We start from the raw sequence: 27,480 nt of genomic DNA, 5'->3' as shown, positions 1-27,480 counted from the left end.
ATGGTTATAACTTGGAATGAAGTTGTCCTGGTCCTGCTTTGTCTAATACTGTTCCCTTCTAAATCCCTTGGTCCAGCCTGAAGTATGACAGAGCCTAAAGACACAATTATTAGGCAGTGGGAATAATCTAAATTAAGCATTTTGGTTAATTCTATCATTTTTTTAATTTAAAGATAATTTAAATCAGATTGTTGAAAAACCAAATGTCACGCCTCCTGCCTCTTACACTTATAAAATGGATGAGGTTCAAAACCGCATAAAGGAAATGCTAAACAAGCATAACAATGGCATTTGGATGTCTAAGCTTCCACATTTTTACAAAGAGTTGTATAAAGAAGAACTCAGTCAAGGAATTTTACAACAGTGTGAGCACTGGCCTCATATTTGCACGGTACGTTTCTCCTTATTCCTTCCTCCTGATGCCTCTACCTTCAGATGTGGGTTATTAGTCATATCACCTTTTATCCAGAGAGCATGAAGTACTTTACATAATATTGCTTCATTAATCTTTATGTCTAAGATTAACACATATGTGTTCTTATTCATAGAAGAAGTATGTTAATGGTTAAGGACTATGTGTGTTATAATTGCTGTTTTTATATTTTGTTTTAAATTATTCATGTAATATGTGATAAAAGGTATACCATTTTGTATTGAGCTGCTATCAATAGATACTGATAGCTTTGCCATTTAATAATGAACTTAGTGGTAATAAAACATTTTGTATTAGCCTCAAATTTTATATGCTTGTTCCTGAGCATTTTTAAAGATATTCAACTGAACAAATTTTAGTTATTTTGTTATATGATATATTACCAATATAACTATATATTATTATATATAATGATACTAATATATATTATATATAATAATACTAATATAACTAATAAAAACTAAATATGTAATATATTATTTTAATTATTTATAAAATACCTTATTTTTATTTTAAAAATTAATATAGAGTTCAGATTTAAAATTTTTACAAAATTCTTTGGAAAAAAATTGAAAAGTGAGTTGACATCGATTTTTATACACATTCATACTGAGAATCTATTATAAAATGATGGATCAGAATAGTTTATTAGAAATCTTAGTTCAGCCAGAAAGAGATGACTAGATTTTTAAACCAGAGTAACCTTTAGATGTTTCTTAATGCTTTATTTACACAAAATAGCTTCAACAACATAACTCTTAAATGGTAGCAATAGCATTGCTATTGTTGCTTCTAAGTTTGTAGAATTAAATATGCATGATAATTAGTATTTGATAGAAAGCTTTCACTTATTTAATTTAATATATATTTTGGCTCTAAGCCCTGTTGGGCAAAGTGTAGACCACTCCCTCTTTATAAATACCTGACCTAAAGATAGCATATCTTTTTGTAACCACTTTTTCCTCCAGGCCACTGACACCCATTTGAGTCCCAAGCACTTTCCAGGCAAGATTCATTCCCTCAGCTACCCATCCTTGTTCATACACCATTTACAGTGCACCTGCATGTACCAGTCACTGCCTTAGGTGTTAACAACACTGTACAGCAGTGTAATGTATTAAGCTATACAGTGTGAAGTGTTTTATTTCCGACAATTCTGTCACCTCCTCAAAGCTTCAACCCCTTGTGTTCAGTTAGTTTTGTATACTGTTTTGGGATTTGGCAAAGAGAGCTGAATGAGATACGCGGTATACAGGGTAGAGCATGGTTTCCTAGGGCTGTTGGAGGCCAGATGCCTCACAAGGGAAGTTGACGCTGTTTTATGTCTGAAATATGGTTCATGGTGTTTTTTGCAGGTAAAGGCAATGCATTAAAGTCTTAGTAGTTGAGTAAAATGAACACTTTTGTATTCTCTTGATTCATTTTAAAATAGTGTTGCTCTCAAATTTAAAATGTGTTTTCAGATTGTTTATAGTCATTGAATAATCTGTCATTTGCTTTGTTTAAAACTTTCAGGTGGAAAAACCTTACAGTGGTGGTCAAGACTTGCTTCTTTATCCAGCTAAGAGAAAGCAGCTTTTGAGAAGTGAACTGGACCCTGAAAGAGTGCCTCCATCTCCACTACCTGCTCCAAAACAAATACCACCATTGGAAGGGTGTCCCACAGTTATGCCAGGTGACTTTAAAGGGAAAGTTGCGGAGCTGTTGGTGAAATACTCAAATGGTCTTTGGGCCAGTGCACTTCCAAAAGCATTTGAGGACATGTACAAAGTAAAATTCCCCGAGGATGCCTTAAAAAATCTTGCCTCGCTTTCTGATGTTTGCACCATAGACTATATTTGTGGAAACCCCAAGAAGGCCATTCTCTATGCTAACCTTCCATTGCCCACTGACAAAGTCCTGAAAGATACAGGGCAAGCACATGGCGATTATGCTGTTAAGTCTACGATTGAACAAGAATATTTGCAGATAGAAAAGAATGTTGTCGAAAACACCGATACCGTTATGGAGCATATAACAGTTCCTCCGTTAGTCATTCCAACTGAGGCATCCCCATCAGTACTGGTGGTTGAACTGAGCAACACAAATGAAGTGGTTATCAGGCAAGTTTTATTTTATAATTTTTTAGGATCTTGGTGTACTGTTGTTACTTGCTTATTCTTCACGTGGGTGCTGGGGGTTGAGGAATAATAATATATTCTAAGTTCTATAGAGTTATAATGAAGTATAATAATACATTCTTTTTTCTTTATATCTTGCACATTTCTCTCAACTGTCAGAATTTTTTTTGTTTTTATCTCTTAGGAGACTTAATTTTTATTTCTTCTACATTATGGTTATATTAGTACATTTGTCTCACCCACTAGATGGTGAGCATCTTGAAATCAAAATGCTTAAAAAATTAATCTCTACATATGTTCCTAATGTTTGTTAAATGTTCAAAATGTATACTATTCTTGTGAGAAAAGATTTCTAACAATTTTAAAAACTGAAATGATAATATGGTCTGAACTTGAAAAAAATCTATGTCAAAAGCATAATGGTAACTATGTCAAAGTGATACCTAGTTCATAGAAAAAGCGTTGCCCACTAGGTAGTTTATGCTATTGAATCTGGGACTTTGTGGCATTTCCTAAAAGTAAAAATAGCTAAGCACCACCTTCCTAGTATAATACATCAGATTAGACCTTGGACCCAAAGGTGCTCTGGTTCTTGAGCCGTTTGATATCATTGCCTGGGAGGAGGATTCATTACTTGAGTGGCTCATGATAACTGGAATTACAGAAAGCAGTTCAGCTCCAGGCACTTGACATGGAGTTTTGGAGAAAATATAGAGTACATTGAAGATATTGGAAGACTGTCATTTGCAGTTTCTGACTCAGGGTAAAAAATGGGAATTGGTGTAGCTGGATCTCTGGAGGTGTCAGCTTTAAGGTGTGGCTATGGCTGGACAACGCAGGAGAAGGCTGAAGCAGAGCAGAATCCAGGCTTTTTCATCAAAGTTGTCCTCATGGTTTGGGCAGTTACTCCTCCAAAGAATCATAGCCGCGCAGAAAAGGCCCAAAGAAAGGCTACAAGAAATTAAGTCCTTCAATGAAAGAATAAATAAAAAATATTAAAAAGCTCTCTGGTTGAATAAACTAAGTCTGAATGGATAATGAAATGAGAACAAGTATCTTGGGATGCTCCAACTAGGAGAATGTATAGAGACTTTAGGGAGGTCATGTTTTATGCAAGGGTAGTAAATGGATAAAGGTTTTATTCTAAGATGTGGTATGACTTGATGATATAAATAGGTAGCTAAGGGTAAGGGATCCCACTGTGGTTCACTAATAAATTGAGGTAAAGGAAGGATGTTGAGGAACATATGACTAACTTTTACCATTTGATATGATTTTTTTAAAAAAAGCAAAAAACAGATGCACACACACAAAAAACAAAAACCTGAATCTGTCTGTTTGGCAGGATCCTTTGGTATCTGTTGCCAGTAGCCACTGGTGCCATTGTCAGAGGCCAAGCACCCAGCACTAGGCTGGATCAATCATGTGATTTCTGATATTCTTACCAAAGGGTTGGCAGGAATCTGGATCAATTCTATAGGACTTCAGTAGGAAGGTTCCAATTTATTCCAGGATTACTAGGCCCTCAGATTATTTAGATCCCTTTTCCAGTGTAAACCTGCATCCTGGAGTTAGCACTGTACATTTCAGCAGATGGGCAGTGTCTGCCATCTAGGGTTGACCCCAGATCACTGGTATCTCCTACTGCCCTGGAGACTTAGCACATCCCAGCTGGGCTGAGACCTGTTCTACACTCACATCTTCACTCAGGCAAGGCAGTAAGTTCTGGAAACTAGGCCTGTGACTGGTGAAGAGTCCAGAAAGGTGCTGTAGCAGAACCCTTAGGTCAAGTATGGGATGTTGTCTCCAGTCTCAAAAATTAACTTTGTACATGTAGCATACCTGAATTGTCCTACATACATTCTTTGCCTGCTTGCTCAGATAATTTGGGGACAATCTATGACCTCATTCTTTCCAGTAACCACTATCATACCAACTGTAACGTCATCCCCCTACTCCACCAAGCCGTGTAGTGGTCCTTCTCCCCTGGTTGCTGCAGAATCTGCCTGCAGATCACATGCCGCTTCTCACCACCTTCCTCCTCCGTAGCAGGAGCCTGTGCGAGGCAGAAGCCTAAACCCCAGGGCTCTGTTCCAGCCTCTGCCAGGGAGCTCCCAGGGCTGGAGCAGCACTGCAGCGAAGCCCCGTGAGACTCCAGTCCCAGGAAATGGGCATTGGGCAGGATTATAGGTCTTCTAGGAGACTTCAGAGCCACGCGTGCCGCTGAATTCCTGGCAGTATGTGAACATTTGTAAGCTCAGTAAACGCAGACAATCAGTGTGACCAAGCTCTAGCGCTGTCTCTGGAGTGAACAGAATGCATGCAGCAGCTGGTTTTAACAATGGTTGTTGCCTCAAAAGAGGCATTCTTTCCCTTTTGTGTAGGACTTTTTAAAGCTTATTTTTCTCTAGTAATGAATAGGTTGACTGTGGTATCTTCTGCTCTGCTGATAATTACCAAGAATACATGAAAACACTCCTAAAGTGAGTGTTTTAATCTTAATGCTCAGTAGGACCTGGGCTCAAGGTAAAAGCTAGAACAATACAAAGAACAGTGTACTTACGACAGACATATCCCCCATCTCCCTGGCCAGGTGAGAGCATAGCCTTCTAGCTAGAAAGCCTTCATCACATGGCTGACACAGCTCCTGTTACAGGAGCCACACTTGATTTACCAGGTTGTACATCCAGGAAGGAGGCCTCTGGTGGAATTGTCTCTGAGGACTGAAGGGCAAAAATACAACAGTCTGTTTGCAGCAGAGAGGAAATAGTGTTTTGATGCCACGAACTGGGACAAGGTGATTGCAGTTGTCTGCAGCAGAAGATTGTAGAAGGAAATAGGAACATATACTGAGCAGACACTTCTCATAAAGCATACAATGTACAAGGCAATTTGCTATATACCTTGTTATCCCTTCTAAGGGTATCAGAACTCAACATTTTGTTGTGTGTGTTCAAATGTGTTCAGTAAGTTGGGGAGGGATTGTCACATGGTTGTGTTTAGTGTTTACAGCTTTGTTTTTCTCTAATAAAATGTCAGTAGTTTTTAGAGCTTGGGCCTTGTTTAGACGCAGCCTGAGGTAAGACAAAACTATCCACTAGATTTACTCCAGTAATCTGCAAAGATCTCCAGCAGCCTTGGTCAAAATCTTCTGTCCACTCTTGCTGTCTCGCCTACATTGGAGTCTCCATCATCCGTGTCTTCCTCCCTTCCCTTCCCTGGAGTCTTTTCTCAGCCTCAGCCTCTTGAAGGCACCCTAACTGCTGGATTGTCATAGAGCATTTTTGCTCTATTGTGTGGTGTATTAGACCTTGTTCATTTTTGCATAAGCACCACAATGTTATATTTTCTTTTACTGAGATATAAACATTTGCTATTAACATGTCCTTCTCCCTGTTGATTTAAGCTAATCTGAGACTGGAACCTAAGATGGCAGTACAAACAGAGATATTAAGGAATTCTTATAGATTGCCTCCTCCTACATTGCTTCATTTGTGTTCTCTTCCTTTAACTAACTCAGGTATGTGGGTAAAGACTACTCTGCTGCTCAGGAATTAATGGAAGATGAAATGAAGGAGTATTACAGCAAGAACCCCAGGATCACCCCGGTCCAGACTGTGCATGTGGGGCAGCTGTTGGCTGTCAGCGTCGAGGAGGACGCCTGGTTACGGGCACAGATCACCTCCACCGAAGGGAACAAGATGAAGGCAAGCTCTGTTTACTTTGTCCTCACATTAGGAAGCTAGCACATACATTTTCAGATGAAAATGCTGCTTCGAATAGTGTATCCTCGGGACATTAAATAAACTATTTAATTTTATCCAGAAGTTGAAAAGATAATCTATAAAAGTTTATCACTGTCAGCTTTTAAGTCAGTGGTAATTATAGTATCTCAAAGTTTTAATGGGGGAAAAAAAAACCAAAACACAATTCTCCTCCATGGAAGTGTCCATAACCCATGATGTAATCGGGAAGAGCCCTTTATTCCCATTCCCCAGGAAAAATAATAAATCCTGTTCAGAGCTCTGTGGGCATCTGGTAAAGGTCAGTGCTTTGGAGTGAGGGAAACAGCACAGATCAAAGGAGATGACGTTCTTCCTTTCCCTCTTCTGCAGTCAGCCGAGGAGCCCAAACAGGCCTGGGACAGGCTCCAGTCTTGGGAAGGTCAGAGGGCTCTGTCACCACTCTCTTCCCTCAGCAGGCTCCAAGACTTCCATAATATAAAACCTGTTTCTAAAACTAATGTAATATTGTATGTCAACTGCAATGGAAAAATACATTTAAAAAAATAAATAACTGTTCCTTGTGCCAGTGTCAGCCCCTGGCAAATAATCCCTTTCGTGTCACTGAGTGCAGATAACCACTCCCTGCACCCAGGCTTCAGTCCATGAGGTGCTCGCCCCTGAAACCCTGCCTTCAAACACAGGAGCAGGAGGTCAGAAAGGGAGGCTGGCTGTTTCCTACCCAGTTTGTTTGATAGGAGACACCCTGACCACCCAGCCACCGTTTGCCATTGACAGAGAAACTTAGGAAGTTTCTTAACCAAATCTACTGAGATAAAACTTTTAAGCAATTTGATGAGCTAATTTTTAAAATCTGAAAATTGACTAGCAGTTTCCAGTTTCTTAAAAGTTAAATGCATACCATGTGGCCCTTAAATATGTACACAGAAGGAAACATAGGTCCACAAAAAGGCTTGTATACACATTTGTAGCAGCTTTGTTATTAATAGTCTTAAACTGGAAACAACCCAGATGTTCACCAACAGGTGAATATATAAATAAATCGTAGTTTATCCATATCATGGAATACTATTCAACAATGGAAAGGAATGAACTGCTGAAAACACAGTCACGTGGATAACAACTCACAGGCTCAAGTGAAAGAAGCCTGACACGGAAGAGTCACACTGAATGACTCCCTGTCAGTAAGGTCCGGGAATGGGTAAATTCATCTGTAGTGATAGAAATCAGGTCATGGTTGCCTGGAAGTGGAGGGAAGTTCATTGCAAAGGAGAGGGAACTTTCTGGAGCGGCAGATATGGTCTGTTATCTTGATTGTGGCGGTAACTATATGGGTATCTACACTTGTCAAAACCCATCAAACTATAAATGGGTATTTTCAATTCAGTGTAAATTATACTGAAATTTGAGAATAATATGGGAAAAGTTAAGGATCAAATTGATAGTGACCAGCAGAGAACACAGTGTAATTAGTAGCTTGGGCACTACTCGCGACACTGCCTGTTAATGGTTGTGTGCCCCTGTTCATGTCCCCCCACCTTTGGGCCTCCAGAGTAAAGGCATTGGCCTAAATGACTTGTAGTCTGAACTCTTGGTCCCCAAGGACTCTTCTTAGGTGTCCCTTATCTGTATCTGGAATATTCTTCCCTGGGGACATCACATGCATGAAAACACTCCAATAGAGAGCCCCTGTATTTACTGGCATCTCCTCTGGGAAAGAAAACCACAGAGGGGTCAACTTTTAACACAAGTGTGTGTAGAAGAGTAGGGGTGGGAATGCTTGGGAGAAGGTACCAGATCCAAAGCCAGCGTGACCCTCATTGGAAGGTCAGGACCCCAGGAGGAGAGATGGTACTGGATGGAGGGGAGGGTTAGCACATCTCAGAAACCTTAGCACAGCAAGTAAGACCAGTTAGCTATTGCACTAGACAGCAGATTGTAACTTGAATTAGGGTGGCATTAGTGGAGGCGAGGTGACAGAATATATGTGGAGGTAAAACTGACAAGACTAACTCATTGGATTTGGAAGGTAAGACAAAAGAAGATTCAGGGTGGCTGCCGGGTTTGGGACTTGAGTAAGTAGGTGGGTAGTGTGCTATTTATTGATTGTGAAGTTGGGGAGAAGAGCCAGTGTGTAAGAGAATCAAGAATTTGGTAGGACCTGTTAGATTTGAGAATAGCTACCAGATTTTGCATGGATGAACTTAGAGCTCAGAAAGAAGTCAGGACAGATACATCTGGCTTGGAGGCATCAGCATATAGGAGCTACATGAAGCCAGGGTAAGATCATCCAGAGAAAGAATATCCGCAGAGCCCTGGCCGGTTTTGTTCAGTGGTTAGAGCGTCGGCCTGCGGTCCAGAGAGACCCGAGTTCGGTTCCCGCTAAGGGCACGTACCTCGCTTGCAGTTTGTCCCCGGCCCTGGTTGGTCATGTGGGTGGCAGCCACTCGATGTGTCCCTTTCACGTCGATGTTTCTCCCTTTCTCTTTTTCCCTCCCTCTCTATCTGAACAAAAAATGGAAAAATATCCTCGGGTGAGGATTAAAAAATATATATATATATATCCGTAGAGAAGAGAAAAGAACCCAGAACCAGGCTCTGAAACACGTCAACCTTTAGATGATAGGCATAAAAGGAGCAAAGAAGACCATAAGAATGGCCAAAGAAGAAGGAAAACCAAGAGGGTCAATGTCAAGGAAGTCAGAACAAGAAAGTATCTTACGAAGGAGGGAGCCACCAGCTCTTTCATTGCTGCTGAGAGCTGTGGGCTGGTCTCAGGAATGAAAAAGGTGGCTTGTATGTTATACAGTAGTAAGGTCTTACAACAGCAATAGTTGTAGTAGTTCTGGCCTCGTCTTGCTCCCCACACCTCCATGAACCTGACAGATGAATTTTTTCCTTTCTCTGAAGAAAGCCGAGCTACCTAGCAAGTCTTGTTTCTCTTGAACGGTACTATGCCTGACAGCGGACTGTTTCCCTCCTTGCTTTCCACAGACCTTGGTGAGAATGAGGAGAATGGGGAACATGCAGTCACCCGCTGAGGCTGGTGCCAGTTTGGCCTGACCCAGACCCATATCCTGGGATGTCTTTTGGTTACTCCTCAGGAGGCTCTGTGAGATCTTTGGCCACTTGATGGTGCCAGAGAACCAGGAATAGAGCCTGTTTGTACTGATCCTAGAGCATTAGAGAGAAATACTACTGACTACCTCACAGAGCAAAGGACACAGGGCAGAGTGTGGAGAGTCAAGCTGGACAATCCATGGGCACATATTTCATAAACGTCGCACATATTTCATAAACGTCAGTGGCCATACAAATATATGATAGGATTAAAAAGGAAGAAGAAAGAAAAGAAAAGAAAAGAAAAGAAAAGAAAAGAAAAGAAAAGAAAAGAAAAGAAACTCAAAGCATGACGGAAACCTTTTCAGATTTGAAAGCACTTCTCTTCAGTCTGTTGGTGCTAGGAATCTATTCTAAATTTACCAGGAATCACGAATTCATATACTATGTCCTGTTGTTGGGTCATGTTGGGTCTGGGAAGAGCAGAATTCAAGTTGTAGGGGGCAGTGGCTATAAAGGAAACCAAAGCTGCCTGTACCTGAGGCCTGTGGGAAGGAAGAACCAGGTGTTCATTTGAGATCGGACAAATGGACCTGCACACTCTAATGGCTGACTGCTGAAGTGGGGACCCTGCCAAGATCTAGGCCTAAGGGAGCATTGAGTCAAGATGTGGACTCTGAGAGATGGTCCTTTCTAAAGTGCGATGTACAGGTCCCACAGATCCAATGATCAGGTGGTCGGGGAAAGGCCTTAATGGTCTCTCTTTCCTTATGTTCCTTAGATTCTCTGCGGAAGGAGTTTTGTTTTGTGTGTTTAGTACCATAATGGTCTAGGCACTGAGAAGCTATGAACTTCAGTTTACTGCAGAAAGTAAAACTCTTTATTACTTAGTCTTTCTTTGCTCTGGATTTTGTTTTATTTTGTTTGCATAATAGGTTTTTACCCCTCTTCCTCAGATCCTTAGTTATCATTCTAAACCAGAGCTTAATGTTTCTATATTTTATTTTTCTCAATAAAAAAAAAAAAAAAAGTCTTTGCTTATAGAGTCCTTGTGAATCAGTTTTATTAATACTCTAAAAATACTATTCAGACTCTTCATGATCTTCACTAATGGTGAGGAAGTATCATGTAGGTTTCTGCAAACACAGAACTCTGTCTGGCCGACTTGGGGCCTTTTGCTGAGCTGGATGAAGGCCTAACCTTGGGGGGACAAGTATCTAGCCCTGGCCAGTTTGGCTCAACAGAGCATCAGCCCGTGGACCAGAGAGTCCCAGGTTCGGTTCCCGCTAAGGGCACATACCTCGGTTGCAGTTTGTCCCTGGCCCCGGTTAGGGTTGTGTGGGTGGCAGCCACTGGATGTCTCTCTCTCACATCGATGTTTCTTTCTCTTTCTTCCTCCTTCTCCCCCTCACACTTAGTCTGAAGATGAATGAAAAAAAAAAAAAATGTCCTCAGGTGAGGATTGAAAAAAACAAGTATCTGGCCCTGGCCGGTTTGGCTCAGCAGTAGAGCATTGGCCCCGCAGAACAATGAGTCCCGGGTTTGATTCCAGCCACGGGCATGTACCTCGGTTGCGGTTCGTCCCTGGCCCTAGTCAGGGGTTGTGCGGGAAGCAGCCAGTTGATGTGTTATCCAGCCAAGTCATCATTGTTATCTTGGTCCCTGGAAGCATAGTAGCCAAGAGCAGCCATCATGAATGCTGCTTTGGAGATTTAGAATCTGATAAATACCACTAGAGTGACTCCCTTTCTAGAAACAAATACTGCTCCTGAGGATACAAATCCTTAGTGGAAGTGTGTAAATTAAGAAGGAATAAAGTGAAGCAAGCATTATGATATCAATGAAAGGGTGGGACTGTCACAGCTGGCAGAACCAGATGGGTATGCTGCTGAGAAGCTGGCAACAGCAGGGCATCAGAGCGCAGCACACTCCCTTTCCTCCCCGGAGGAAAGGCGCAGTGGAGGAGTGCGGCCCGGAAGTCAGGAGCTCCCCTCCTCCCAGCCCCAACCTTTCTTTTCTGGGCTAAGACAGGGCACATCTCCTGGCATTTCCCAAGCAGTATGGTGCAACATAAATGGTGATTATGGAATAAAATGGAAACCAATCAGTGCATCAAGTGATTTTTTAAGAAGTGAGGATGAATTTTATTTGAGCCTGGCTGGTTGGCTTAGTAGTTGAGCATCGACCCATGCACCAAGAGGTCACTGGTTCAATTCCCAGTCAGGCACATGCCCAGGTTGTGGGCCTGATCCCCAGTGGGGGGCATGTAGGAGGCGGACAATTAAGGTTCTTACTCATCGATGTTTTTATCTCTTTCTCCCTCTCTCCCTCTGTCTCTAAAAACCAATGAAGAAAAAAAATTTAAATGCTAAGAATCCTGTTACTATTCTAGTTAGACATTAATAAACTTATCACTAAAAAATAAAATAAAAATAAAAATAAAAGAATTTTATTTGAATCTAAATGTTGTTTTTGTTATCATTAGGTATGCTATGTTGACTACGGATTTAGTGAAAATGTTGAAAAGAGCAAAGCATACAAATTGAACCCGAAGTTCTGTTCACTCCCATTCCAAGCTACAAAGTGTAAGCTGGCAGGTAAGAGGAACTTTATTGAAAGCTCTTCCCATTTTGATACATTATTACCATTGTACTTTGTGGTTAAATCCTAAAATGTACTATATATCTCAAGGTGTTATAATGTGTTATTTTTTGAAAGGTATAAATAAATTTGTCTAATATCATCTTTATCGGATGTGGTTATTATAAAAATATAATAATGTTTTTATTACATAGAACATGTGTATTTTATTTTATTATATAAATATCTATTGGCATCTTACAGGGTTTGTTTGTTCTAAACTGCCCTACTAACAACTTCTAGAGGCCCTGTATCATGGAATTTGATCAGTTTAGAGCATGTCATTCAACCTGTTTTGAAGTGACCCCCAGCTTCATTCCCAGTGAGACAGACTCTGTGGGGACCGCTTACTACCAAGTAACACACCTTCATGCACCCAAGCACGAGTTCAACTATAGGTCATGTGCTGTCTCTGGCATAGTAGATGTATCACTGTTCTTTCCCTTCCTCCTCAAGGAAGATAGAGGAGTGTATGTGAGTGAGTGACAGTGTAGGGGATAACCCAGAAGTATGGAGCATACAGTGGCCATGTTAATGACGAAGAAAGACATCAAAATATGTATGCATCATGCCAAGAGAGCCTGAATGAAATTCAGAAAATGCTCAAAATTCTTTCATGAAAATCAGCCCTCCTTCCCAGCAAGGATAAATCTTTATGTCAGAGGAGCTAGGTTTGGCTCTATCTGTGCAATAAATCTCAAGTTATTTTAAAAGCCTGTTATAAACCTGTGGGAGTTCATTTTGAAAAGAGCATATCAAGGGCATAGGACAAGATTTAGGATGCTGAAATGAAAGGTTTGATAAGAGTGATAAAGTTATGTGTCTGGAGAACAGAACAAGAATGAGAGAAATGTCACTCAGGGAGCCTGTGAGCTTTTGGTTATGGACTTAAAGGGAATAAATACAAAAATAGACATTATAGTACCACTGGGGAAATGATGAACTAGTTTTAATTAGTTTAATAGACTAACTTAAAGTTCTCATATATATGATACATGGAATTACAATTTTCAAAGAATTTAAAGAATAATTAGACTAAAATAAAATTTATTATGTTATCCATATTATGTTAAACACTATTGAAACTTTCTGTGATAAGTCAGAAAATTCTTTGGTATCTTTAGAGTCATCATGCTATACTTAAAAAAGAAGGAAGGAACAAAGGAAGTGTGGTTGTCTAAATTTCCAATGCATGCTCATTGTATAAGAAGGAAATAATTGTGTATATTTAATTAGAAATTGAAAATAGTTAAGGGTGTTTTTTAGAAAGAACATTACAAATACATGATTAGTAGACATAATTGATTGATAGCTTCTTTTGTGTATTAGACTTTGTGTTTTAAATATGTGTTTGTATGTAAGGTGAAGACTATTTCTCCTAAGGTAGAAATTATGATTGATAATCAGTTTTTCTTCTTGTTTTAAATTGCCTGCCTTGATGTGATCATTCAAAAAGGCATTTACATTATAATATATATCTTAAAACCTAAGGGTGGTTGTGTAAAGGAGATTGTAAAACAAAGCTTCCCTATAAAATTTAAGAATTTTGTAGTAGATTAATAATTGTAATAAATATCTAAAACAAACACAATCTATCCATCTTAAAATGATTCTGCTAATTAAGTATAAATTAAAAGTCAATATTTTTCAGGGTTGGAAGCTCTCAGTGATGATCCTGGTTTAGTGAAGGTGGTTGAATCTTTAACTTGTGGGAAGATCTTTGCAGTGGAAATTCTTGAAAAGGCTGATATTCCACTTGTTGTTCTGTACGATACCTCAGGAGAAGATGACATCAATGTCAATGCCACCTGCTTAAAGGCCATGTGTGACAAGTCACTCGAGGTTCACCTTCAGGTACCACTGTGACCACTGCTGTCATCTGTTACACATATTATAGGAAAGAAAGTCATCAGAAAAAAAATTTAGGCTAACACTAAATAGAGACAGGTTGCATACACATCGAGAAAAAAGGGAAGGGGGACTGGAAGTAGGAAAAATGCCAAACCTAAATAGTAATTATTAGGAATTGGATTTTTGCTTTATTTTCCAATTTCTACAATAAGCATGTATTAATTTAATCTGAAATTATTTTACAAGAGTATAGGGGAGGATATTATAAAAGAAGGGAAAATTAGATCAATGAAAATGTTTAATAAATTATTAGCTTTAACATTTTTCAAATGTGAAGAACATATATATCCACAAAGAAGAAAACTTTTAAATAAATTATAGAACAGTCACTCTAAAGAATAGGATGAGGCCCTGGCTTGGTACCTCAGTTGGTTAGAGCATTGTCCCAGTATGCCAAGGTTGCAGGTTCAATCCCCAGTGAGGGTACATACAAGAATCAACCAATGGCGCGGCCAGTGTGGCTCAGTGGATTGAGCATCGCCCCATGGACTGAGAGGTCCCAGCTCGATTCCAGGTCGGGGCACATGCCTGGGGTTGCTGGCTTAATCTCCAGTGTGAGGCATGCAGGAGGCAGCCAATTGATGTTTCTCTATCCCATCAGTGTTTCTGTCTCTCTGTCCCTTGCTCTCTCTCTAAAAAATCAATAAAAACATATTTTTTAAGAAAAGAATCAACCAATAAATGCATAAATAAATGGAGCAACAAATTGATCTGTCTCTCTCCTCTCCCCCATTCCTCTCTTTCTCTAAAATCAATTTTAAAAAAGAAATAAAAGTCCATTAAAAAAAAAAAGAATAGTATGAGATATGAAAAATGACCGTTTAAAAGACTTCATGGCAACATTGGGAAAATATTTGTTTTAAAAAGTATAACAGTAGTGAGTCATTTTTATATTATGATTTGACTAAAGATGGCTAAAATAAAACCTTTACTGTGATTAAACTTTTAAAAATTATTAAAATTCATGTGACCTGTGGACACAGATTAGAAAGTAGGCTGATAATTGGATTTGATTTGGTGAGTTTTTAATTTTCATTTCTGTTAATGTTACAAAAATATGTTTTATATAATCATTCTTTTTCTAAATTAATAGGGAGAAAATAAACTAAAGTTAAGGATATTAAGTTAATATATGCAAAAAGTCTACTTTGTGCCTGATGCAAATGATATCAGATATTCCTTTTGGAAAGAGAGCGATCTAAATTAGTTTTTTACATTTAAGTTATGGATTTCATTCTATCCTATCTATCCTCTAACTTAGAAGATTTTAAAATGCAAAGACTTTTAATGAGGTATTTAGGGTAGATACCCCTTAGGTAGGGAAGAACTATGCTCTATTCTCAAGCCTCCTTGGCATGCCCTTTATTTGTTCCAGGTTGATGCCATGTACACAAATGTCAGAGTGACTAATATTTGCTCTGATGGAACACTGTACTGTCAGGTGCCTTGTAAGGGACTGAACAAGCTCAACGACCTCCTGCATAAAATAGAGGACTACTTCCATTGTAAGGTATGGCAGAGCCTCATCTACCTCCAAAATTAATCCTGAATTGCAATTAAGAGTGGGCACTAAATTTGTATAAGTATGGGTAACTTTCTAATAATTTGAGGTGGAATTTCTAGAATAGTGGGTGAGAACCACAGACTGCATAAAAAACAGAACCCTCCTCTACTGGTTTTCTGCATTGTAAAATGAGAGTAATAATAGTGTGTGCCCCTAGGATTGTCATGAGAACAAGTTGCAAGCCAGCTTGGTTAGCACAGTGCCTGGCATATAGTAAGTGCTCAACAACTGGTAGATTTGTTACTTACACATGCAGGTGATGATCCTACAGTGCAGGCTGCCTGTCTGTCCATTAGGGCCAGCTGGCTCCTCCTTGAGCAAAGATGAAACCATGGAATTTAGGAGAATAAAACCTCAAGGCATCACTCCCCAAGCTCTTTGTGGTCTCTGAGAACCTACTGCCTCAGTAAATACGGTTCTGTAGTTTAAATTTATTAAAAAGCTTCTTACCTTTTAAATCTAGTCTTCTTTTCTGAATCAGGATGTGTACAGGTTTTGATTTAAGTTTCTAAGGTGATTTCCTTACCTCCATTAGGACATTATAGTCATAATCCAGAATATGCTGTGGTTTCCAAGTGACTAAACCTTCATGCCACTTCAGCCTTCCCTCACCCCTGGATGTGACCCCTTGTCTCTAACCTACAAAGCACACTGAGGCCTCGTGGCACTGACACAGTACTGTGTTTTAGCTATTTGGGTATTTGTTTGTATTACTAGAGGATAGGCTTCTTGAGGGCAGAGATGGAGCTTTACTGGTAAGCACCTAATTCATGTAGTTAGTGTAGTACCTAAGGTAGTGTCTTACATAGAATAGATATTGCCAAGTTTTTGCTGAAACAGGTTAAGCCTCTATTCAGACTACAGCCTAGAATTAAGGATTAGATTTAGAGCTTTACCTCTTTCTGTGTTACAGATGTTTTAGATATATCTCCAGGTCATTATTTAGGTTTGATTTGCTATCTACCATGGAGAACTCTAAGACAACCAGTTACTTGCACGCAGGTGCTTATAACCTCTGGTGGTAAAAAGTACTCTCCATAGTCCCTGCTGCTCACGTGACCAAAGTGGAGACATGGCCCATGGGGAAGAGTAAAGACACCACGGCAGGTCCTCAGCTTCATGGATGGAGCAGAGGAGGAGGAAGAGATCTGCCGCCATGATGTGTGACTTTCACAGGCACTAATGTCCATATTTTGTTGATAACATATTTTTTGTTTTGGAATTAAAATTATATCTTTGAATCTAAATGTTAAAAGATTAAAAAAAAAGAGACCTAATTGACAACTCACCCAGCCTCCTCACGTGCATCCAGGCTGTTTTCTTTGTCAGATACATCCTCCCTCTTCATGTTTAACTGATGGTGCCAGAGCGTGCATGAATCACACTGACCTCCATGCTAACCTCTCTAGATAGGGCTGGTTCCTGAGCCATGTGCAGGGAAGGAGCATAGACCACTGCTATCAACAAATGTAGAGAAACAGGCAGGAGTTCTGGGAGCCCCTGGGCATGCACTGTCTCCTCTGATTACACGTGGGTGAAGCGGCCAGCCTGTGCCACAGGGACGTTTTCCTGATGGTGTAGCAATATGCTCTTTGTTGAGAGTAATGTGTTACTCTTCCTGTTTTACAGCACATGACCTCAGAGTACTTCGTTTCCTTACCCTTCTGTGGGAAAATCTGCCTCTTCCATTGCAAAGGAAAATGGTTACGTGTAGAGGTAAAATCAGTCTCTTGATGTTTTTTTTCCTTAACTTATGAAATATTTCAGACATACAAACAAGTTGTTGTTTTTTTTAATGGAAAAACAGTTTGAGAAATAAAATATGACCAGTGCTCCCTGTCTGCATCCCCTTTCTTCTACTCCCACCCCTGGGGGAGCTGCCAGCTGAATTTGGTGTCTCTCACTCCTATTCACTTCTTTATATTTCTACTTTATTGGCGTCTCTATACACACACTTTTACTGTATAAATTTTTTTCATATGTAGGTTGTAGAAATATAGAAATGAATATGTATATAAAATATTTATAGTAAAAACTAAATGAATAAGGTGTAATTAAATGAAAAAATGTTTTAAAAATATATATAAATAGTCCTGGTCAGTGCTGCTCAGTGGTTAGAGTGTTGGCCTGTGCACACAGGGTCATGGGTTTGATTCCCAGTCAAGGGCACGTGCCCGGGTTGCAGAGTCGATCCCTGCCCCAGGCGTGTGTGGGAGGCAACCAATTGATATGTGTCCCTTACACCGATGTTTCTCTCTTTCTCTCTCTCCCCCCACTCTCCCTTCCACTCTCTCTAAAAATTAATGAAAAAACTATCCTCAGGTGAGGATGTGTATGCGTGTGTGGGTGTGGGTGTATGTATATGTGTATATATATGTATATGTAAACGTATATAAATGTATTGGTTCTTCTGAGACATGCATTTCATTTTTATGTTTTTGAGGTTCATACGTGTTAACATGCAGTGCTAGCTAGTTCATTTATTTTCATTGCTGTATAATGTAACAGTGTATGAATATGCCAACGTTATTGTTTCATTCTCCTGATGATGGATATTTAGAGTGTTTCTATTTTTTGTTATTAACAGCATTACAATGAACCTTCCTGTGCATATCCCTCAGGGCATATATGTAGGAATGGAATTTCTGGGTGTAGGAAATGCATATCTTCAGCTTCACTAGATTATTGCCCGATTACTCTGCAAAGTAACCCTTCCATTGAAGCTGTGGCCCTTTGAGAGTTCCAGCTTCTTGGGGGATCCTCAAATCCTCCTTCCCTCCTGCCCAGGGTGCTTTGGTTTTAGTGTTTACATACTCCTCTGTTTCCATCCTTAGTGACTGTCTTATTTTCTTGTGAGTTCAGTTTTGAATTTGAAAGGTTTGTTATATTTTATCATATATTTCTATATTTTTTTCAAAGGTGAATTTTTTGTGTGTTTGTGGTTACTGTTTCCTTTCCTTTCTTCTTTTTTGATATCTAGTTTTCCCAGTTGTTAAAATTGAAAAATTGGGCTTGATTTTATTTTTTCTGTTTTTCCTTTGTTTCAGAGGTTCTTCTTCTTTTTTTTTTTTTAATCCTCATCCGAGGACATTTTTCCATTTTTTTGTACAGACAGAGTGGGAGGGAGAGAGAGGAAGAGAGAGAGAGGGAAACATCGATGTGAAAGGGACACATCAAGTGGCTGCCACCCGCACGACCAACCAGGGCCAGGGACAAACTGCAACCGAGGTACATGCCCTTAGCAGGAACCGAACCCGGGCCTCTCTGGACCGCAGGTGGACGCTCTAACCCCTGAGCCAAACCGGCCAGGGCTGTTTCAGAGGTTCTTAATCTAGGTGTGAGGACCTCTACTTACAGGGGTTCTTGCAAATTGTGTATGTCTGTGTGTGTGTAGTCTGTATTTTGTGGGGGAATGTATCCATAATTTTCATAGGACTCTCAGAGAAACTACCCTAAGAAGGTAAGAACCATTCCTTTATTGATTTTTAATTCTGCACAGCAACATTTTGATAACTTAATTATACTGATTTTTCTTTTATTTAAATAAAACTTGTTCGTATCTACTTTAGCGAAAGTAGCAGTTCTGAAGTAATTATTGTCATTAATGTGAATGTATATCAGAAGGCTGAGATAGCTGGGATTATATGATCAAGAGTTTTGTGCTTAGCTATAAACTTCAAACACATGACTCATTAAAAAGAACATGGCATTATTTGAATTTTAAAGCTCTGATATTTTAGTGTATAATATATAAATATACAAATACTTAATTTCTTTAGATTTTTATTTTGAAATAATTTTAGACTTTTAGAGAGTTGGTGTACAGGTCAATGCTCTAACCATGGAGCCACACCAGCCAGGACATATATATTATTCTTTTAAGTGTCTAAATTTTCTACAATGGTATTTTATTAAAATAAGAAGAAAAAAGTTAATTCTAAAGAAAAGTATCAGTTCTAGGCATTTCTTCCTCCTGAAAGCTTGCTCTAACATTTACTTCCTGGCTGGGACAGGTACCCATCCTCTGTGTTCTCATAGTACCCCATGCGTAACTTTATTATTGCCCTTACTACATTATTTTATGATTATGTATTTGTGTCATCTCTCATGAGACTAGGAACTCTTTAAGATGGGGAAATATATCTCTTTGGCCCAGTTATGCCTGGATATAATAAGTATTCAATATATACCATTTATACTAACATATATGTTCAGTTTATATGTTTGAATAAACACATTTAAATATATTGCCCCATAGTACTGTTTGTGTTTTTCATGTCTTAAAATTTTTAAAAACTTATGCTGTTATATTAATAAAGCATTCGATGGGGCAGTAGAACAGGCTTTACTTTTGGTAAATCTCACTTGTATGCCATGAGTGGTCTAGTTCTTCATGACAGTCACCGTGTTGAAGGCACCACCATTCCTAAGATAGCAGTTAGTGCAGTTGTGGGCATGAAGTTCCTGCCCAGAAAACTGTCCCAGTGTAACTATATTCAATGATACCAAATATCACAGTGATTTATTAAGGGAAATTACAGGCATTTAAAGATGCACCCAGTATCTTACATTGTGATGTTGCCATGTGATCACAAGTGAGTAATTATTGCCTTGACTCAGTGTGTAATTTACCATTTATGAATTATTATTTTGGACTTATTTTACCTCTCTATGACTTTCTGAGTTTCAAATTTTTAGTTAGGACAAATGATAATTATTATCATTGGATTTTCTGATAAAGCTATAAAATACCATTTATGATTTAAAAATATGTAGCATTAACTTGCTACCAGTAAAATTCTGTCTCTGAATTCTTTCTGTTCTTTATTTCCTCATTGCTAATTTATTTCCTCATTGCTAAGACACAATAGTTTTTCCTCGCATTTTAATATTGTGGAGAGCAGAGTACTTCTTACAATCAGCAATGTATAATAATGTATCAAATTGTATTATAGTCAATAGTGCTCTAGAATGGAAAACAAAGTAAATATTACTATATTTTCTAGTTTTAATGATTATTACTAGTTTAGTGATTACTACTGATTAAAAAAATAACAACTAGATATTGAAATCAATTATACTCTAAAAGAATACCTATATTTTTTAAAATAAGAGGAAATTTAATAATGGAAGTTTTTGTTGCTTTTACATGCAATTTAGAGTTGAGCAAAATGTAATGGCACAGGCCGTTTGGGCCTTTTGGATGTGCTAGTAAATGAGCCAACATGTCTCATTGCAGATCATGAACGTGCACAGCAGCCGGACTCTTGATGTTCAGTTCCTGGACTCTGGCACCGTGACATCCGTGAAAGTATCTGAGCTCAGGGAAATTCCCTCTCGGTTTCTGCAAGAAGTGATTGCAGTACCATCTCAGGTACTGTGTGTTACAGCAGGAGGTTTGCTGGGAGACACTGGGGTGTATTTGTGCCCGTCTTGTGAGGTGCCCTCTCAGTTTTGATCTTGATAATGATCGAAGTCGAAGTTTGTAACAAAACTGGAAATGATCCAGATGTGGCTGTTCACCAGTTTTCAGATGTGAGATTCAGCTTAGACAGGAATACCAATCAGACTTATAGAACATTGATTATGGTAAATGTTTGTTTTCAAGTATGTCGGGTCATTCAGTTATGTTGTCCAGTCAGAGGTTCCATTTTAGTAATTTAGTCAATGCTGACTTCTGCACAGCTTCAGGATATTGTATGTAAATAATTACTTTCAGAGTTCTTAGTTTAATTAAGTAACCATTCTCTATGGAAATCTGTTTATATTTAATCATTTTCTTATATAGATTTTAATAAAAAGATTAACCTCAGCCTGTTCCTCCTCTATTGGTAAAACTTTGTGATACAAATTTTGAATTATTTTGAATGAACTAAAATTGTTAAGAACTATTTTCTACATTTAGGAGAAGTCGATGATTTTGTATAGAAACTAATCATTTTTTAAAAATAAAATTGTTCAATAGTCTGTAATTTTATTTTTTTTATTTTTATTTTTTTTATCCTCACCCGAGGACATTTTTCGATTTTTTGCACAGACAGAGAGGGAGGAAGAGAGAGGAAGAGAGAGAGAGGGAAACATCGATGTGAAAGGGACACATCGAGTGGCTGCCACCCGCACGACCAACCAGGGCCGGGGACAAACTGCAACCGAGGTACATGCCCTTAGCGGGAACCGAAGCCGGGTCTCTCCGGACCGCAGGCCGATGCTCTAACCGCTGAGCCAAACCGGCCAGGGCCAACAGTCTGTAATTTTAAAAGGCTGCTTGACTTATATGTGCCAGAAGATACCTTATGCCATCAAAACTAAGTGAATAAAAGCACTTGATCAGAACCAGCATAGCTTTTATAATTTCTCTCCAGTCACCATTGCCTTTTCTAAAATGACTGTTACAGAGAAGCTATTTGATCAAGCTAGTTTTCAAAATCACTTTTATTGTTGCTAAGCCATTATATTGAAAATTGTTAGACTTTTAAGTCCTTCTTTCCCTTGATAGCATCTCTGGCCTCTGTACCCCTTATTAGAACATCTACCAGGCCAGCTTTACCTAGAAGGGGTCCCCTGGACTGGAGCAGCAGAGGGTGGGGGGCCCCATCCCACTGCTTTGACTGTCTGAAAATCACACACTGTATCTTCTTTGTGCTACAGCATTAAAAGCCATGACAAATTGTTTTCTATTAATCTTATCTAGATTTTCTGTTCAATAGCTGTGAAGTTGGGGGGACTTTAAAAGCCAGCAAGGCCAACCTCTGACTAACAGCATCTCCCCAAAAGGTCTAAGTCAGAGCAGCAAACTGATGGCCTGTCGGTCAAAGCTGCCCGTTGGATATTGAGTGTGGGCTCTTGGCTCTTACAGTGTTTTAAAATGTGAACTGGTTGCCAGGATTTAAAAATCGCACAATTTCAAAGAAAACAAAAATCCCTACTTCTAGCTTTTGTTGACGAAGTAGAAAATTGGACAATATCGAGCATTCTTTTTCATGGAACAGTACTCTGGGAAGTGACATTCTTCCCTGAGGCCCGTGCTGTCCCTAGCTGTCCCTAGCTGGCCGCCTCACTCCCTCAATACCTGCCTGGCCCCTACAAGTACTAGAGTGTCTGACTTCACCCAGGGGGCACAGTGAGAGACTTGGAGCCCCTGAAGGAGAAGTGTAGAACAGGGAGGATGGGGCTCAGAGAAGAAGGAAGGAAGGAATCCTGGAAGTAGGTCTCATTCCCTTCACAAAATTGCCTCCATCAATTCCATGAGACCTAAGAGAGTCCCTGAGGTCACCATTTACTCCCTGCTGTACCATTCTACAGAAGCAGGTGCAGTGATGGTGAAGGCAAAAGGTGCTGGGGGAAGTGAGGCTTTTAGCTATCTATGGATTTTAGTTTTTAAAATTCTCATCACAACCTTCTTCCAAAGGTGTGGCACCCGCCTTTGAAAATTAATTTTCACAAAAACCAAATGAGCCCTCTGGCTGACAGCTCCCTTTCTAAATGTATCGAGACCCGCCTGGCACCCGCGAGGTGCTCAGGAAATGCTGAATGAAGTACATAAGCCTCCAACAAGATTTTTGCTACAGAAGTCAGTTTCCATCCAACTCACACTTCATTTTTTTTTTCCAGTTGGGTTTAGAGGGAAGACCCAGATATAAGTCCCAATCCTATCTTCTCAGTTTTGTGATCTTCCAGTCTCTCTGAGTCTGTTTCACCATCTGTGTAATGGGGCTGCAGTGCTGGCCTGTCAAGCAGAAGTATTGTTGGGTGAGAAATACATGAAGTGTATGGTATAGTCCCTGGCTCATAATAGGAGCAAAGACAATAGTAGTGATATAAACAGAGCCAGGAATAAAGCAGATGCTCCAGCCTGAGCTCTGTGATTGTCATTATTAACTATTACTGTTGCTTGCTTTCTATCTTGGCAACATCGGACTTGTAAGAAAATAATATTGACGTTACTCAGAAGTGCCAATTTTAAGCTTCTCCATTGTCTTTTCTTTTCAGGCCATCAAGTGCTGTTTAGCAGATATACCACAATCTATTGGCATGTGGACTCCAGATGCTGTGCTTTGGTTAAGAGATTCTGTTTTGAATTGCTCGGACTGTAGCATTAAGGTTTGTTATCTCATTGGTCTCGATACATTTAGAAAGGGAGCTGTCAGCCAGAAGGGCTCATTTGGTTTTTGTGAAAGAATTTTATCTTACTGTAAACTGATGCTCTCACAGCTGACACGTTTGTACAGTTACGAGATTGGTTACATGCGTAGTGAGAAGATATTTTATGGTTTAATTTTCTTCTTCTTCTTTTTTTTTTAATCCTCACCCGAGGACACCTTTCCATTTTTTGTTCAGATAGAGTGGGAGGGAGAGAGAAAGAGAGAGAGAGAAACATCGACGTGAAAGGGACACATCGAGTGGCTGCCACCCGCACAACCAACCAGGGCCGGGGACTAACTGCAACCAAGGTACACGCCCTTAGCGGGAACCGAACCCGGGTCTCCCTGGACCGCAGGCTGACGCTCTAACCGCTGAGCCAAATCGGCCAGGGCTGGTTTAATTTTCATTTAAAAATTTATTTGGTATCTCCAGTAGTATTTTTAAACCCTTTATATAATTTTTTCATTATTATTTTAAGGTAGCAGACATGATTCTCTGCTTCTGTTTTGCACCAGGATAAGGAATTAAGTCCCCAACAGAGGGACCACTATGTATCTCTTGATAAATGTTTCTAAAAATCATGTAAGTCCTCTATTTCTTTTTTCTAAAGTATAAGCAAATTATTTGCTTACAATCCTGGGTTTTGCCTCTTTTCCTAAAGCTTACTTCAACTGCTTGATTTATTTCACTAGCTCTTTTTTCTCTGCACTTTTACATCTTGATAACAAAAACACTGCTCATATTTCCAAGAATAGAAATGTAAAATGAGATTTCTGTTTTAACTGATGCAAATAATGTTGTCATTTCATATGAAAATTTAACAATGAAATGACCTTGAGAAATAGCTTCATGAAGATCTCTAAATTATTCTAACTCACACCGATTTTCCTCTCTTCATATTCCTCTCAGGCTTATCATGTACAGTTACACACTTAATTATGTATCATTTCATATTCTCTAATTGAAGCATAATAATAAATATTGTTTTCTCGGCTACTTTTTCAGCTCCTAAAACCAGGGCATTGGGTACTCAGTAAGAATATTTTTAATGGTTGATTTTTGAAATGGTACTTCTGTGTCATAAATATAAAAATGAGTTAGCAGTTAGTACTTCATTAGCACTTCAAATGATGAATTTAAAAAGATTCATCTTGCTAGGGAAAAAATTAAGTAAATTACTGTGGAAGGATTGCCTTTCATGTTATCTCCCTATCTTCATGCCTGTGTCTCTGCCTTTCATTTCTAGGCCGATGTGATAAAAAGTAGATTGACTAGAAGTAGCTCCTTTTTGTCATTTCTAAGATAAACTAGAGGAGCTGATGAGAAGAATTAGCAGTCACCCAGTACAGTTCCAGTTCTCAGCGTGTGGTGTGTTCCTATACAAACACCCACCCCCTGACAGAAAGGGGGAGCCAGGTAGTCAAAGGTCCTGGGCGTAAGGTAGAGAACTGCCATCTGGGCCTGGAGCCGGCTTCCTCTTTCACACCCAAGTCCCTCTTCTCTCCTGTAACTGGGAGAGGGATGAGGGGTGAAGGCAGATATTAGGACCAAATAAGGAACTCAGACCAGGTGTCCCTGAGGGTGTGGTGAATGTCAGAGCTTTTTCCTTCCTCCCAGTCCCCAGTCTGAGAGGACACCAGGTTAGGCAGAATGCTTACCCTGTCTGCGCTGCCCTTGATTGTCACTGTTGAAGTTGGGTGACAGCACATGGGGATTCCGCTTACTCTTTGTTCCGTTTTGAGTGTTTTAAAATGCCATTAATTTTTTTTAAATGTTTAAATCATGATATATAGAATCACTTCCTCTCAGTGATAATTGCCTCTAGCAAGTTATAAGATATTCTTAGAGATTTTAGAAGTTAGTACATTTTTCACTTTCATAAGCTTGTTGCTGGTTTCTAGACTACATAAGAGCTTATTCATTGCTACAGCTGTGATAGATAATTCATCTGACCTTAAAGTGGTTTTGAGCAAGTTGGGGTGGAGTTTGTTTTTTGTTTTTTTTGGTCAAATACTGTGTTTTCATATTTAACATTAACATCATAACCACCTGTTGGAATTCAGCGTGAGCTTGGATTTCTTGAATAGGTTTTTCATGTTTTCCAAAGGTTACAAAAGTGGATGAAACCAGAGGGATAGCACATGTTTATTTATTTACTCCTAAGAACTTCCCTGACCCTCACCGCAGCATCAATCGTCAGATTACAAACGCAGACTTGTGGAAGCATCAGAAGGATGTGTTTCTGAGCGCCATTGCCGGTGGAGCTAGCTCTCCCAGCAGCAACAGCGGCCACACCCCCACTGTGAGCAGCCCCGGAGAGAATGCCAGGAAGGGCCTCATGGAGGTCACCAAAAAGGCCATGGTGGATCACACCTGCTCGTTCTCCATGGAGGAACTGCCACCTCCTGTCCACTTGTCAAAGCCAGGGGAGCACATGGATGTGTACGTGCCTGTGGCCTGCCACCCAGGCTACTTTGTCATCCAGCCATGGCAAGAGATACACAAATTGGAAGTTCTGATGGAAGAAATGATTCTGTATTACAGCGTGTCTGAGGAGCGCCACGTAGCAGTGGAAAAAGACCAAGTGTACGCCGCGAAAGTGGAAAATAAGTAGGTCCCTGGACAAAGCGTTTTATTCTACTCCTAAGAAAAATGTGTAGAGTGATACTAAGAGCCCTTAATCCCTGCAGGGGGACTTGAACAGCACGAATGGGATTTTTGAATGTGAAATGAGACTAATGAATTATGCAATTGTCTAATATTTAAAATGATCTCATTTATCTAAAAATCTAGTGAAATCCTGTTCAAACCTAATCATGTCTGCAGTGAAGGTTTAAATATTTTTTCTACCTTTCTATTAAAAATATTTGTTTATTTAGAAAACATTTTTTATTTAATAACCCCTTAATTTAAAAAATAAGATGTTTATTGTAGAAAAATTTAAAAACACAAAAAAAAGGTACAAAATGAAAATCAGCCAACCAAACATTACCCTTGTTCAACTATGTATGTATTTCTAGTTTTTTCTGTATATATTTATACAGCTGGATTATTATTATGTATGATTTTGTACTTTTTAATTTATTTATTTATTATTTTTTTTTAATCCTCACCGGAGGACATTTTTTTTTTCCATTTTTTGTTCAGATAGAGTGGGAAGGAGAGAGAGGAAGGGAGAGAGAGAGAGAGAGAGAGAGAGAGAGAGAGAGAGAGAAACATCAATGTGAAAGGGACACATCGAGTGGCTACCACCCGCACGACCAACCAGGGCCGGGGATAAACCGCAACCGAGGTACGTGCCCTTAGCGGGAACCGAACCCGGCTGCTCTCTGGACTGCAGGCCAACACTCTAACAGCTGAACCAAACCGGCCAGGGCGATTTTGTACTTTTTTTATCTGACACAATCCTGTGAAGTTTTTCATGTGATAAAATGTCTTCATAAACATTTTTAATGGCTGAATAATAGGCCATCATACAGAGAAAATTATAGTTTACCTATCATTCTCTTTTGTGGTATAGGGCTTTTTCTCCCAGATTTTCCACTGTTATAAATAACATTGAACATAATCTTTATTCCCATCTGATTATTTATTTATAGGATAGATTCCTAGAAAACAAAATAGTGGTTTGATTGAGGTTTTTTTTTTCTTTTTTTTTTTCCTTTAGAGAGAGAGGGAGGGAGAGAGAGAGAAATAGAAACATCGATGAGAGAGAACATTGCTTGGCTGCCTCCTGCATGCCCCCCACTGGGGATTGAGCCCTGACTGGGAATAAACCAGCGACCTCTTGGTGCATGGGTTGACGTTCAACCACTGAGCCACACCCGCCAGGCTTGATTAAGGATTCTTGATGTACATTGTCAGTTG

At 39.4% G+C, this 27,480-nt stretch overlaps 1 protein-coding gene across 3 annotated transcripts in view; it reads left to right on the top strand.

Moving 5' to 3' along the window:
* Positions 1 to 27,480, top strand: part of TDRD7 (tudor domain containing 7) — a 60,669-nt gene that overhangs the window by 25,417 nt on the left and 7,772 nt on the right. For all 3 annotated transcript variants that reach the window (XM_036260864.1, XM_036260865.1, XM_036260866.1), the window contains 10 exons: positions 174 to 391; positions 1,949 to 2,535; positions 6,074 to 6,260; positions 11,842 to 11,953; positions 13,648 to 13,850; positions 15,283 to 15,417; positions 17,101 to 17,187; positions 20,711 to 20,845; positions 23,461 to 23,571; positions 25,721 to 26,223. In XM_036260864.1, coding sequence (XP_036116757.1) covers positions 174 to 391; positions 1,949 to 2,535; positions 6,074 to 6,260; positions 11,842 to 11,953; positions 13,648 to 13,850; positions 15,283 to 15,417; positions 17,101 to 17,187; positions 20,711 to 20,845; positions 23,461 to 23,571; positions 25,721 to 26,223 — 2,278 coding nt within the window. The remainder of the gene's footprint in view (positions 1 to 173; positions 392 to 1,948; positions 2,536 to 6,073; positions 6,261 to 11,841; positions 11,954 to 13,647; positions 13,851 to 15,282; positions 15,418 to 17,100; positions 17,188 to 20,710; positions 20,846 to 23,460; positions 23,572 to 25,720; positions 26,224 to 27,480) is intronic.

This window comes from Molossus molossus, unplaced genomic scaffold, assembly GCF_014108415.1.
Source record: "Molossus molossus isolate mMolMol1 unplaced genomic scaffold, mMolMol1.p scaffold_m16_p_14, whole genome shotgun sequence".
NCBI classification, from domain to species: Eukaryota; Metazoa; Chordata; class Mammalia; order Chiroptera; family Molossidae; genus Molossus; species Molossus molossus.
Note: the sequence above shows the minus strand (reverse complement) of the source record. Positions and strands in the feature narration are given on the sequence as shown.